General features: G+C 35.6%; 1 protein-coding gene across 1 annotated transcript in view; it reads left to right on the top strand.

Annotated features, from left to right (window-relative positions):
- GMCL1 (germ cell-less 1, spermatogenesis associated) overlaps positions 1–15,706 on the top strand; it is a 35,963-nt gene that overhangs the window by 1,546 nt on the left and 18,711 nt on the right. Inside the window, exons 2-8 of the mRNA XM_034657276.1 lie at positions 4,733–4,856; positions 6,523–6,619; positions 7,730–7,827; positions 10,207–10,319; positions 10,956–11,021; positions 12,894–12,978; positions 15,123–15,241. Coding sequence (XP_034513167.1) covers positions 4,733–4,856; positions 6,523–6,619; positions 7,730–7,827; positions 10,207–10,319; positions 10,956–11,021; positions 12,894–12,978; positions 15,123–15,241 — 702 coding nt within the window. The remainder of the gene's footprint in view (positions 1–4,732; positions 4,857–6,522; positions 6,620–7,729; positions 7,828–10,206; positions 10,320–10,955; positions 11,022–12,893; positions 12,979–15,122; positions 15,242–15,706) is intronic.

Consider the following 15,706-nt stretch of genomic DNA (forward strand, 5'->3'; position numbering starts at 1 on the left):
CCACACCCCCGCCCCCTCCGTCACCCCTACCACATTTTTGGAGAGTCAGTCTAGTATAAAGAACTCAGATTCTGACTTCTAGTCTGGATTCTGTGCTTGATAGCCTTAATTCCTCATAAGTAAAATGGTGATGCTAATACTTACCTTTTAGGGTTTGACAAATACTAGATTGTGTATAATGCACAGTGCCTGGTGTTGAAGCACTCAGTAAATATTATGTCTCCTTGATAAATTGGCCCCCTTTATTATTACAAAACGTCTCTCTTTATCCCTGGTAATATTTCCACTATTACTTTCTTTTGATAGGTGCTTAAAAGGTATAGTTTTTCCATTGTTTCCTTTTTTACCTCTATCTTTATATTTATAATAGGTATCTTGTAGAGAGCGTGTAGTTGAGTCTAGCGTTTTTTTAATCCGTTAGGATAATCTCTGCCTATTAATTATTATTTAGACCACTTATATTTAGTGCCATTTTTGAAATCTATGTCAGGGTCCATCCAAAAGAGAAACTATGCCATAATTTGAACAGGGAAAAATTTAATACAACCGTTATTAGCAAGTAATGGGGAAATAACTACTGAAGGTAAACTACTAAGGTAAAGAGATCTCTAAAAATATACAGGAATAGAGGATATAAGGGTGCAATCACAACTTCTCAGACTGAGACAGAATACCCAAGGAAGGAACAAATTTGGAATATAGCCATCTTTCCCCAACTGAGATTCAGATACTGGAGGTGGTGTGGCCGTAGCCCATACTAGATGGTAGAGAAGTTTACTGAGATGTGGTAGGCTAAGGCGGGCAAGCAGGCAGCTGCCATTGGGATGCCAAAAAACTTGCTTGGAACCTGTCTGGCCCACAAAGCCAAAAATATTTACTGCCCAGACATTTACAGAAAAGCTTTGCCAACCCCTGAACTACATGAATGGCCTAGAATGGAAAGTCTTTAAAGCAAACCCTTATTAGAAAATACATTGAGAATTTAGTATGTTTTGTATCAGTGGAAGAGACCTGGCTATTCAGCCCAGCATGGATGAAGGGTGCAAGAAAATATTAAGACCTAGAAATTTGTGTGTTGGCATCAGTTATGCTCTCTGAGGTTGTCTGATGCGCTCTCCCACCTCAACCCACTACTCCCTTAAAAGCTTTGGCTTCCATGCCCACCTTCCACTTCATTCACACCTTTTGACAACTGTATTTTTTACTTTTACATTAATGTAACTTAAAACTCAGCTGTTCTGCAACCAGATCTTGGGTGTTTGCTGTGCCTAGACTGTCTTTAAATTTTGAAACCTAGTAAACAGTATTTGTTGTTAGAACTATGTAAATACTGTTCGCTGCAAAGTCAAGTAGTGTGCTAAGATTATAAATGGTACTTCCTGGGTGCAATGTCACAACTCCTTGTTTTTCTATTGGTGAAATTTTCTAACCTTAAATTTAAGTACAGTCGTTTTTCTCATTCCATCAAGTGCTCAAAGTCCAGCCCTGTTTTCATTTGCATCTTATTGCAATAGTTCCCTTCTTTGTATTGCTTTTTTATTTTCCTAGAGTTTTCTAACTGCCTCCCCCCTCCTCACCATTGACAAAAGAATACTATTCCTTCATTATATATTCAGGTTTTCTTATCTTTCCAAACACATTTTCATGGTGTCCTCCAAACCCAAGACACCCCCCCCCATCCCTTCATCTTCCTGTTCCATTCTGGATCCATTGCTCTCCAGGTCTGCGCTTATCCTGGGACTTAATTTTACCACATCTCTAGGATTGGATCTACTGTTTTTTGTAGCCTGGGTCTTTTTCTTTCTCACCCATTTTAGAGAACTGCATCCTCATGTATTTTCCTCAGAAAGGGTGCAAAAGGAGGTAACTTGTGCTATCTAAATGTAAATTTAGTCTTTCACTTTATTCATCCTTTGGTATGGAACTCTAAAATAACTTCATATCCTTGTTGATATTACTTCGTTGTCTTGTAGCCTACAGTGTTGATGAAAAATAGGATGCTGGTCTAATTCTCTTTTCTTTGTAGGTGACCTTTTTTCCCTCTGGAAATTTTGGAATTTTTTTCTTTGGTATTTTGGAATTTAACTAGAATGTGCTTAAGTGTGGGCTTTTAAATTGCCTCAGCACTTGGTTGATCCTTACAATCTGGAGACTAGTTTGGAGAAATTTTCTTCCATTAATTTCTCCCGATTTCCCTTTTCCTGTTATTTTTTTTTAAAGATTTTATTTATTTATTTGACAGAGATAGAGACAGCCAGCGAGAGAGGGAACACAAGCAGGGGGAGTGGGAGAGGAAGAAGCAGGCTCATAGCAGAGGAGCCTGATATGGGGCTCGATCCCGTAACACTGGGATCACGCCCTGAGCCAAAGGCAGATGCTTAACCGCTGTGCCACCCTGTTATTTTTGTTTTCTCTTTTTGGACTCCTCTTAACCAGATTTTGGATTTCTTGGAATGTACCTCTTTCTCTTTTCTTTTCTTCCTTTTTAGGTCTTTTTCACTTTATTTTCTGGGAAATTTCCTTAACTTTCTCAGTCAGCCTCTGTTTTGGCTTTGTAATTTCAGTAACCGTGTTTTTAGTCTCTAAGAGCCCTTTTTCCCCTTGTTTTCTTTATCATAGCATCCTGTTGTTTTATAAATGTAATAATGTCAGATATCTAGATATACTAATTTTAGAGTGTTTTAAATTTTCTTCCCGTTGAATTAATATATTTCCTCTGGGGCCAGTTTCTCTCTTTTTAATAGTCTTTAATGCTCCTAATTCTCTTCATGTTGGGTCATCCTTGGTTGTCTGTTTATATTTAAGAATGACTAACTGGGGTGTGTGTGTGTGTGTGTGTGTGTGTGTGTGTGTGTGTGTTTTAATTGAGTAAATAGATCTATTTCTACTAAGCCTTCCCTTTAAGTAAGAAGACTGACTACTAAATTGGGTATGGGTGGGGCATGCTTTGTTTTAGAGCAGAGATTCCCAAACTTTTTTTGTTCACAGCACCCTTAGTGTCTCAGTAATTTTTTTTCATGGTACCTCTGGTCCTAAAGAAATATCTCATAGTTAGATTCAAACTACTGCTTAATAGTAGTAGATAGCATGGTATCTGAAAGATGCTGCTGTGTTGTTTCCTTCGAGTATAAAATATTCTACACGCATCCCTGAGTTTGGTGTGGTGCTCCAGGTGCTTTGACACGTAGTTTGGGGACCATGAATCAGGGTGAATGGGTTAACAGCTCACAGGCTACAAATTCCTCAAATACCAGAATGAGGATTGCTTTATCTGGGGTGCCAACGCCTTCCTGATAGATTTGTCCACTCCTTCCTCGAACAGCCTTGGAATCTTTATGCCTGAGTTATCTCTACTCTGGCTCTCTGTATTCTGTGTTCATACATTGTGGAATAGGCCATTAGGGGAACATGTTTCCCCATTTTCAGCCTCACTTTTGCCTTTTGTTTCTCCTGAGACTCTTCCCCTCAACCCACACAGGCTTCTGAAGGGCAGATGGGCTTCAACCTGCATCCTAGACCTTCATGATGTATTCGGGGCTGTGGCTTCTGCTGCTCTTTTTATTTTCTAACTTCCAGATCCATCAAATTCTCATCAGGTGATAAGCCCACCCTTACTTTCTGTTGTTGTGGGCTTAATCCTTTCTGTACTTTTAATCTTTTGATGTGATTTGGGGATGGTGCCATCAGAAACTGGAAACTGTATTGTCCCATTTATTTCTTACAGTAACCCAATGAAGTGATTACTACTAATATCCTCTTTATATCTGGGGTAACTGAGGGCCTCAAACCCAAGTCTCTCCACCACCAAAGCATGTGCTATTTTTACTGTCTGTTGGGAAGACGTGGCAAACACACTGGTTCAAGACATCTTCTGAAACAATTACTTCATTTTTTAAAAGATTAAAAATTTTTAACTACCAAGAAAACTTGTCAGGATTGGCCAGGAATATAAAAAGGTATTTATCGGCCTCTGCCTAGGGTTTTCTTATTCATTGTACCATCTTGAACAATGATTATCAAACTTAAAAAAGTATATAATTAATCTTTTAAATGAGATCTTATGCAGAAATCCCTAAGATGCAATGCTGCCCTAGTTGAAGTTAGGTGAGGATGCCCAGGGTTTGTTCCTCAGCGCTCTCTGGCGGCCCCGAAGACACTTCTCCATTGAGCATAGTTTTGGAAACCTTTGATGTAAGGCTGCAGACCATTTGTCTAATGGGAAAAAAAGTTGTTTAGTTTAAGAATGATTTGGTACCAAAATAAGATTAAATGTAAATTATTCTAAAAATTACTTGGGCAGGTAAAATTTTTACTCTTGTTCTCCGTTCTGTAGTTGAATAGAAGTATCATTGCAGTTGTATTGAGATCCTCCATAGTACTGTTCTCTAAATGAGGAAGTGAGCAAAAATCACTGTGCTGACCTGCAGGTAATTCACTTAGTTCAGGAATCACAAATTGCAAAAATGGTGCACAGTGAAAGGTCACATGTACATGCTGTCCCATTTAGCCACTATTAACCCTCCTGGGAATATAGTACCCTAGAGATAACCACTGTTAATGTTTCTTATGTGCTCATGCAAATTTGAATATAATATCCCTCTATTCCTTTTACACAGTGGATAAGTTGGCTTTATTTCATAGAAATTGAACAAAAGGAGTATTTTGAGTTTTATGCAAAATCAGTAAAACATTCAATTTTACACATATATAATATTTGCTTTTCTTTTAACAGGAAAAAATTAAAGAGTACCTCCAAATATATTTATCAAACATTATTTTTGAATGGTGAAAATAGTGACATTAAGATTTGTGCTCTAGGAGAAGAGTGGAACTTACACAAAATATATTTATGTCAAGTAAGTATTTTATTTTTCTATTTGAGTAAACAAGGTGGTTACTTAAAAATAACTCAAGCTCTTTCAAGTCATGTTCTTTCTAATTGCATTTCACAGCAATCTCTTTGCATGGACAGTAGTTGTTTAAGTCCTCTCATCTCATTTCAGAGTCTTGTTTTATCAGAAATACAGCACACACTTAGTTTGGTCTAGAAAATAGATTTTTATTTTTAACTTGTCATACCAGCCCAGCAAATACCTTTTTTTTTTTATTATATTATGTTAATCACCATACAGTACATCTCCGGATTCCGATGTAAAGTTCGATGCTTCATTAGTTGCGTATAACACCCAGTGCACCATGCAATACGTGCCCTCCTTACTACCCATCACCAGTCTATCCCATTCCCCCACCCCCTCCCCTCTGAAGTCTTCAGTTTGTTTCTCATAGTCCATAGTCTCTCATGTTTCATTCCCCCTTCTGATTACCCCCCTTTTCTTTATCCCTTTCTTCCCCTACCGATCATCCTAGTTCTTATGTTCCATAGATGAGAGAAATCATATGATAATTGTCTTTCTCTGCTTGACTTATTTCACTTAGCATTATCTCCTCCAGTGCCGTCCATGTTGCAGCAAATGTTGAGAATTCGTTCTTTCTGATAGCTGAGTAATATTCCATTGTATATATGGACCACAGCTTCTTAATCCAGTCATCTGTTGAAGGGCATCTCGGCTCCTTCCATGATTTGGCTATTGTGGACAATGCAGCTATGAACATTGGGGTGCATATGGCCCTTCTCTTTACTACGTCTGTATCTTTGGGGTAAACACCCAGTAGTGCAATGGCTGGGTCATAGGGTAGTTCAATTTTTAACTTTTTAAGGGACCTCCACACTGTTTTCCAGAGTGGCTGTACCAACTTGCATCCACCAACAATGTAGGAGGGATCCCCTTTCTCCACATCCTCTCCAACAATTGTTGTTTCTTGCCTTGTCTATCTCCAGCAAATACCTTTTGTCAATTACTTCAGTAAGGTTCTTATTTTGGTGCCTTTCGTTGACAAAAGGGAAAAAAGTTAGGGGGAAAATGTCTAAAGTTAAGATTGCTAAATTTGTTTATTTTGTGTATAATTATTTAAATTGGATGAATTTAGCCGAAATGGTATTTTGTAGATATGGTTGAAAGTGAATGACCCTTACTCTTCTTTCCTTCTGGAAAATGCAGTTAAATTAAAGACAAGACCCAGCAAATACAGACTAATTCATTTAGCTGGTATACCTGTTTGGTTTGTGTGCTGACAATATTACCATCTGCTACCCCATTTTAAAGATTCAAAACTCTCAAAATGAAAGAAAATGTTGCTGTAACGACTCAAATATTTTACTCATTTATTCTTTCATCAAATGTATCTATTCTTTCTTCAAATCATTGTTGTAGGCACTGGGAATAGAACAGTGAATTCAGATAGTAATATGAGAATTTGGTTTAGTTTTCATTAAATTAATACTATACAAAGTATTTTGACATTTTCGATTTCATTTTCCTGTAGACGTGTTTAGCAATTATTTTTCTCCTAAAATAATATGGACTTATTTTGATAGAAGAGTTGCTTGGATTTGAAATGGGAAAATAATTTGGAAGACACAGAACGTACTGGATAATTGTTTTTTTGTTTTGTTTTTTTAAGTCTGGCTACTTTTCTAGTATGTTCAGTGGTTCTTGGAAAGAATCCAGCATGAATATTATTGAACTGGAGATTCCGGACCAGAATATTGATATAGAAGGTAACCCCCACCATAATTACTATTATGCAAAAATTGTAACATAACCTTTTTATTCATTTAGTAGAAGATAAATATTTTCTTCCAATCTTGTAGGCTAGAAAAAAGCTCCATTTAACACTCCAGGGAGTCAACTTTGTATTGATTTGCTCCATAGTTTTTATCAATTCTGTTCTATCTGTCCCTAATCTACTTAGTCATGTAGGCCTTATCAGTCTGCTTACTTATGTTTATAAGTGTATCTGCCTGGGATATGGAGGATGTAGGGTGAAGGAAGGAAGAGTATGACTATTTTTAAAAATTACATAGAAAAGCTGGTAAAAAAAAAAAAAAAGGAAAAGCTGGTAAATAGTGTTTATTGATATTCCCCATGTGTGAAGACTTTCTCTGGGAACAGTAGGGTATGACTCATGTAATGGGTATCTTAGAGTTCTGAGTTCTTAGATGAGGAAGCTCAGGCCCAGAGGATTTAGGGACTTACTTTAGGTCTCAGCAGTTCAGTGCGCATCAATCAGCCTATAGTTCTCCTTATTCCCATTCCAGTGCTCATTCTCTGCTCCCCTCTTTGATTGCCCAAGTGTAAGTACCCAGTACTCACAACACAGGCAAAGAGGAGAGCTAAGGATATTCATAAACACAAGAGTGGCAGTGGAGAGAAGGAAGGACAGGCCTAGATAGCTGTGGTGGCTGGGGGAGAGTGTGGCATGGAGAAGACCAGGAGCTATTTCCCGCTCCCCAGGAATGAAGCACTGAAAGCACCAGGATTAAGATTATCATGGGGTCTGTGTACTTAATGATTGGTCTACACAGGATGTCTTCATAAAACTTTTTCCAAGGATATCTTAATTCTGACCACCAGCTAATGTCAAGATTAGATGTGGAAGAATCCAGCTCTGTTAGGTAGAATAAATGGAAATTTATAACATTATTATTAAGTTAGTACCATTAATCAGTAACCATTATTAGCATTTTAATTAGTGATACTTCTCTTTTATGTACATCCTAAATTTAGACATATGTCTTAGAGTGTAAAGATGGTCATTGTTGTTATTTTTGTAATACTTTTATAGATATCACTGTTATTTCATTCCCCATGTCTGCCTTTGCTTTCAGCACTGCAGGTTGCATTTGGGTCACTGTATCGAGATGATGTCTTAATAAAGCCCAGTCGAGTTATTGCCATTTTGGCAGCAGCTTGTATGTTGCAGTTGGTGAGTGTGCACATTATTCAAAGAAAGGATCACAGTTGGATCTTTGTTTCAAAGTATCTATTCTAAAAACAAAAATAAAGCTTATCATTTTACGGTTTTTAAAATAAAAATGAAATGTGTAAATATGTCATTTGTGATAATCATTTAAAATGCTTAACCAAAAAAAATACTACTAATAAAATAAAATGCTTAATGAAAACCAATTTATTATAGATGAGGGGGTCATCATGTCTGTCGTAAGGTAAATGCAGGCTATTTCAGTGTAGATACCTTAGAATTACTATAATGTGGTAAGAATTTACTTGTCTAAGTCCATTTACAGATTTCTGTTAATGATTTATCTTGACTGTTATTAAGCAGATCACTTATGATTACTAATTCATTTAGGTCATGGGTTTGAAAAACATTGAGTGCTTACTTTTGTTGACTTTTTCTTAATTATGAAATAATTGTGGTAAACCACATAAAAACATATAATCCATTGGTAGAATGACAGATTTGTTCTTTCAACAGAAATATATTGAGCAATGTGTCAAACTAGGCATAGGAATCCGAAGGTAAATTAAGACATAGTCCCAGCCTTCAGAGAACTCATGGTATAAAATGTGTGTGGAATGGGGGCAGGAGGGTTGATATACAGACCCAGAGATAAAGTAAGAACTGTCCAGTATTATCGGTATGATAATAAACATCCTGTAGGATTTAGTGGATGAACAGAAGGAGTGGTCAGTTCAGCTTGGTGATGCAAAGAAGGAAGTTGAGTCTTGAAAACTGAAAATGTATTTATCTTGCAAAGAAAGAAAAGGGAAAGGAAGCATTTTATAGAGTAAATTAATACTCTGAGATGTGAAACAGTAGAGAATCAGAGAATCTGAGTGGACGTGGCTCTAGCACAGAAGTAAGAGGCACATACAAGAAGCTCTGGCACATGAAAGAAGGGTTGTAGAGAAGGTGGCAGAGGCCAGATTGTGAAAATCCCTCTATACCTTTTAAGAAGTTTAGACTTTATATGTAGGTACTTTTGGAAGATTTTTTTAAAAATTTATTTATTTGAGAGAGCTTGCACGTGAGTAGGGGATGGGGCAGAGGAGAGAATCCTCAAGCAGACTAGCTGCTGAGCGCGGAGCCCCATGTGGGGCTCGATCCCATGACCCATGAGACCGTGACCTGAACCGAAACCAAGAATTGGATGCCCAGCCGACAGAGCCACCCATGTGCCCCCTTTTGGAAGCTTTTAATCAGAGGAAAGACTGGTGTTTTAGAAAGAATACTTCAGAAATAATGTGAAGGATGTACTGAAGAAAAGAGTACGTTAGAGACAAAATCTTATTGCGGTAGTGTCTAAAGTAGGGCAGTAGCAATAAGCATGGAGAGGACAAACTGGATCACAGAAAGATTAATCAGGGATAATCCACTGGACTTGGTGACAGACAAGATGTTAAGAGGAAAGCAGAAGGGGCTGGGGGGCTAGTCTCAAATGATTTTCAGGTAAGTTTAAAATCCTAATGGACTCAATATTGTATTATGATCTTTAGAAAAAGTTAAGTTTCCTTTTCTGTGACATTTGTATAATTATTTATTTGAAGTATTAGTAAATAGCTTGCTCAATATATTTAGCTGAGATGATTTAATTTTTTAAATGTTGTCATCCTTTCAATACTTATTTTCAAAAAGTATACTTTTTTTTCCAACTTAAGTCCTTTTGGTTTTGTCCTAAATCTCTTTTCTGCATTATCTTTATGACTTAACTAACTAACTTAATAATATACTTGCATGATGAATATATTTCAGAAATTTAGGTAAAAAGTGACATTCTTTCCATATATTAAATAAAATTAGTTTGAAGTCTTACATATAAACATTTTAGATTAATATTTCAATGTAAATAGTGTATTTGTTTTAGGTGCATCTCTTAGAAATTGAGAAGTGTTTTATACTTCAGTAAACACTTTCTGATGGTTCATACTGTTTATTTGCATAGCTCCATCACATGGTCGACTGAGTATGTTAAAAGGTCTTCATTTAAAAAGAACAGGCAAACCAGACATAATGCTGCTTAAATTTGCAAATGTCCCAGAGAGGGGAAGAATAAAAAAAGAAAGAGAATAGCAATATTCATCTCTACTTTACTACCTTACTGCTTTTATCCCCTCCATTCTGTTTTTCAATTCCAAGTATTTAGTTGAATACTTGCTGGATATTTTTTTTTTTCAGTATTTTTACTGGACTTAAAAATTTAGGCTTACTGCACTTAATGAGTTTTCTTTGTTTCTTTCTTCCTTTTTTTTTTTTTTAACCTTTTAATATGTACAAGCACATATTCAGAGCTAATTTTTCCCACGTGAAATGGGCCTTTCCAGTGCTTATTTATATTTACAGGATGGTTTAATACAGCAGTGTGGTGAGACAATGAAGGAAACAATTAATGTGAAAACTGTATGTGGCTATTACACATCAGCAGGGACCTATGGATTAGATTCTGTAAAGAAAAAGTGAGTTACCTTTTTTATTTTTCCTCCCATCCCACTTGTGGGAATTTGGCTGCTTTGGTTTCTTAAAAGAATGTATAGCTATAAGAAAGAAAGAAAAAAAATGTAGGGGACTAGAATTTTGTTATAAAAAGTCCTTTTTTACATTTGGATGAATTAGTAAATTCCTTGAAAGTGTTGCCTTTGTAAGTGACCATGGGTGGGTTATACATGTTTATACATGGCTTATAAAAACTCTGGTCACTCTTTACAGTGCGTTTTCTATTAATATTTTTTAAGTAGTAGGCATCATAGACATTATATCAGTACACTTACTGGCAATGTTTTTAACTCCTGAGAATTGCAGTACCCGTTTTCAAAGGTAATAGAAGTGTGCAAGCCCCTTCATAAATGATGTAACACCAACTTGAAATGAGGTTTTTCTTAATTAGAAATGCCCTTATTAATATAAAGGAAATATTTTCTTAATAACTGCTGACAAAAACAATACTAAATTTTCGGTTGTTAAATTTAAAAATTTGAGCATGTTCTGGCAAGACTAATTGTTTTTATTTTAACTAAGTCCTACTAAAGAAGTCATAAATACATGGTATATTATTTATGTGTCATGTAGTAAGTAATTCCATGTTTTAATTTCAGGTGCCTTGAATGGCTTCTGAACAATTTGATGACTCACCAGAATGTTGAACTTTTTAAGGAACTCAGGTATTTTAATTTTAAATAACTTTATAATTAATCATCCTAAAATAATGTTTATTTGTTAAAATATGCATGTGCTTTATACAAAAATATATTACTTATGAAAAGTGAATAATTTAATGAAAGGTGTCTTGAGATCTATGACCTGAAGAAATGGCTTCACAAATTTTGTCATAAATAATATGTATATTATGTCTACTATTTTAACCAATTTTAATAGAAAAATTCATTGTTACCATTAAACTATAGAAAAATATCAAGTGTTACCTCACTTTTGCTGGGCTCTTAGAGAATCTAAAAGATTATTTAAAAACCATCTTTACCATTGCAAAATTAAGTTTTAAAGATTTTATTTTAAGTAATCACACCCAACATGGGGCTCAACTCGCAACGCTGAGATCAAGAGTCACCGCTACAACTGAGCCAGCCAGGCACCCCTGCAAAATTAAGTTTAAGGAGGTTGTTTTAAACTTATGCTAGGCCTGATGAAGTTAAATTTGCAATCAGGTTGGCCTTTTGAATAGCATCTGCTTATTATTCCTTCCTGCCTTCCTTCTTTCCTTCTTTCCTTCCTTCCCGCCTTCCTTCAGCAAACACTTCCTGAATGTCCACTGTATATGAAGGTACTCTGTGAGGGGCTATGAAGGATACAGAGATGATGATGTCATGGTTTTTGCCCTCAGATCATTCCTGTGATGTCAATTTTACTGTTTTTTTTTTTCAAGGGTGGGTGGGGAAGTGGTGGAGAAAAAGATAAACATTTTTATGTTTAAATGCAATATGGAATAGAGAGAATTCAAGCCTCTTTGAATTTTAAAGATGAAATAAAAGAAGTAGTAGAAATGTTATTTTTATGGCTAGATCATCTCCTGGATTTCTGGGTCCTTTCCTTTCCCCTGCCTTTAAGAGGTACTTTGGTAGAAAAGTTTAAGAAACATTTTTCTACCAAAAAAAATCATTACCTAATGATGTCAGGGCATAAACAAAACTGCGTTATGTTTGGTTTGAAAATCATCAGGGCACCTGGGTGGCTCAGTCGGTGAAGCATCTGCCTTTGGTTCAGGTCATGATGCCAGAGTCCTGGGATCCAGCCCCGCATCCAGATCCGTGCTCTGTGGGGAGCCGGCTTCTCCCTCTACCTCTGCCTGCTACTTGCCCTGCTTGTTCTCTCCATCTCTCTCTCTCTCTTTCTGTCAAATAAATAAATAAAATCTTTAAAAAAAAATCATTAGAAACACTTTCATTTTTTTGTTTTTTACAATTTCTCATTGAGCTCTTTCAAAAAGAAGATAAATTGTAGTGGTCATCTTAAAAAACCTAGATGTTCTTCTGGCTTTTTATGGCTTGAAGGGGGAAAAACAGCTGGTAATGTAATTTCTACTCTAAATTTAAACTAATACATATTTCTTGATCCTACTCTTAATGAGAACGTGTTTTATGACTACGCAATTCTCTTAAGCCTCAATGTTAAAGGTTAAAGATATAGATGTTTCAGTGAATTCTGACAAGTGTCTTTTTTTTTTTTTAACAATGAATGGGCAGGAAAGGCAAAACAGGAACACTGCCATTTTATCAGAGCATACTAAAAGTTATCTCATTGAGACTTCGTTTTAACTTGATTAATCAGCAGATCAAAGTTCTTTGTTTTCCTGTCAGTTCAAAGAAAGACCTTTCATAGAATACTATCTGAATTAAAAGTATCCTTGTGTTCAGATAGGTTATTTCTGTCTAAGATTCTTTTTTTTTTTTGCCCCAACACGGGCAAAAATACCGATGACATTTTCTTTTCATAAGAAAGACCTAAATTTTTTAGTTCCACCAGGGTGCTTTAGCCTGTGCATGAGAATAAACTCACTACCTCTATTTTATCTTTTCTAGTATAAATGTCATGAAACAGCTCATTGGTTCATCTAACTTATTTGTGATGCAAGTGGAGATGGATGTATACACAGCTCTTAAAAAGGTATTGACATGATATGTATGTAAGGACATCACCTCAGCATTACTTATAATAGTGAAAAACTAAAAACAGCTAGTGTCCAGTAATATAGAAATGGTGTAAATATAAGAAATGTAAAAGGAAATATGCCAAAATGTTAAAAACAAAACAAAACAAAACCAACTTTGTTTAGGGATTTGCTCTCATGAGTGATTTTAGTTTCATTCCTTATGCTTGTCAACCTTAAAAGTACAATAGCCAGTTATTTTACCAGCAAAATGGATTTATTTGGGAATAGTAGAACAATTGGAATTTGGGACATGTAAGCTATGACAAACCATAGGCAAGTCTAGACCTCAAAGGAGATGAAGATTATCGAGGAAAAAGAGGAAGTTGGAAGTGGCTGCTCTGAATGAAAGTGTGTTGGAGGAAAGCTAGAGTTCCTTGTTGTCTGAGTTGTGGTATCTCCTTATTGGCTGAACTTGTTGCTGGGCAAGAAGAAATTCTTCCTTTCTCCTGCTAGAATAGTAAAGTTGGCTTCTTCCTGTTGGGAATGCAAGGTACCTCTCTTACTGTTGGGTCTGCAATTGACAAGTGGTAGGCCATGAGAGCACCTGCCCTATTTCCTTTGTTTGGTTTTACATACTTTTCTATCCTAGGAATATGTTTCTTTTTTTCCCAGATTTTTTTCAAAAACAAGCATGCTATTATGTTATTTACATAATCAGAAATGTTAAATATTTAATATGGTTTTCAGAAATGTTTTCGAAGTTGAATTAATGACTTTATGATGAAATTTTCACTTTTTCTAGAAAATGGTGAAATTCTTTAAAGACCTTATTTACACTTCAGGCGTATGTGTCATTTCAAACTTTTGAAAGGTTTTAACATTTTTAATTTTATTTTCACAACTCTGAAGAGACAAATCAGCTATCATTCTTGTTCTATAGATGATAGGACTTAGAACTTTTACAGTTACCAAGTGGCAGACTTGAGGTAGAACCCAGATTTGTGAGCCCTAGTCCATTGCTTTTCCTACTGAATAATTTTTCCTTTAGCTTTTTGTCCCCAGCAACAGAGACACCTTTTAAGTTACATCATTGGAATTGCTTATTTTGTGGTAGAGATGAGATTCTATTACTGTTCTTTTTTTTTTCAAGGAAGTTAGGAACTGAGTTATGTAATCATTGAAGGAAGGGTAGACAGGCCATTTCTGTCTCTGAGCCAGTGGTAGCATTCATTGTTTCCTATTGTTGTAATTGCTTTTATGCCAGGAATGGTAAGTGCTTACTGTGTGCCAGGCACTATTCAAAGTAAGTTAGACATAATAACTCTTTTAATGTTCTATGAGGTATCATGTTCATTTTATAAATGAAGAAATTAAGGCCCAGAGAAATTAGGTAATTTGCCTAGCTGTTAATTGGCAGGGCCAGGATTTAAAAGTCCATACCCCCTAACTACTCTGTATATTGTCTTAACAGTAATAAAACAATAAGAAACTCTTTTTCCTTTGTTTAATAAATTATTATTAAATAATCTATTAAATTATTATTAAATAATTAAGATATTTTTATAACCTTACGCAATATTTAGTAAAATTGAGTTAATTGATGAGTAGAATAAATTAGTGTAACATTATTAATGTAATATATATATTAAACATTTACCATTTTGTGTAACTGTACTGCATTTGAGGTCATAAATACTTTTCAGGAATTCATTTATTATTTATTAATTTATTATTTATTATAATTTATTTATTCATTTATTCTTTATGTTTTAGTTTTTATCATTGGACCACGATTAAAGCCATGATGAGAGGGAGGGAGGGAGGGCAAAGAGAGAGGGAGTGAGGGAGAGAGAGAATCTTAAGCAGGCTCCATGCAGCATGGAGCCCAATGCAGGGCTCAGTCTCACAACCCTGAGATCATGACCTGAGCCAAAAATCAAGTCAGATGCTTAACCGACTGAGCCACCCAGGTGCCCCAAAGCCATGATGAATTTAAAGCTTGTAAGCATGTCATATAATAGTTCTACTTCTTTCAATTGCATGTACTGGAAATTAAATTTTTTAGATATTATGTTTTAAGGTGGAAACAGTTTGAATGTAAAATTGTAACATGATGAAATCTTGTAATTTTTTTCTTAAATTTACTTTTTTAACCTAGTGGATGTTCCTTCAACTTGTGCCTTCGTGGAATGGATCTTTAAAACAGCTTTTGACTGAAACAGATGTCTGGTTTTCTAAGAGGAGAAAAGGTATACCTGAAATTTTTATTGAGAACTTGTTTTGGGGGCCTTTTTAAATTTATTAAAATCAGGGCCTAACTTACTTGTAGACCTAGAGAATTTTAGATCTGGTGAGGACCTTCAGCAGTTTTAATTCAGCCCCTAATTTAAATTGAGAAAAGTAAAGCTGGATAAGAAAAATGCCTTGCCAAGTATTAACTGAACTATTACTCCTTGAACTAGCACCGTAGTTTGATCCCCCAAACTATTACCTTTCCCATTTTATCAACAGCAGGTCTTGGTGATTACATTTGTCTTTTGTTTGACCACATTGAATTTCCCCTAACACATTAACCCCATCTATCAGGCAACAGTTCTTAACATGGGGGGCCCATCTACAGGCTTCAGGGTATTGCTAACCCCCAAAATTATATGCAGAACCTTATACGTATGTATGTGTTGCATGTATTTTGCGAGGTGAGAACTTCCATATCTTTTGTCAGATTCTCAGAGAAGACTGATT

This window comes from Ailuropoda melanoleuca, chromosome 4 (genome assembly GCF_002007445.2).
Source record: "Ailuropoda melanoleuca isolate Jingjing chromosome 4, ASM200744v2, whole genome shotgun sequence".
In the NCBI taxonomy this organism is placed as follows: domain Eukaryota; kingdom Metazoa; phylum Chordata; class Mammalia; order Carnivora; family Ursidae; genus Ailuropoda; species Ailuropoda melanoleuca.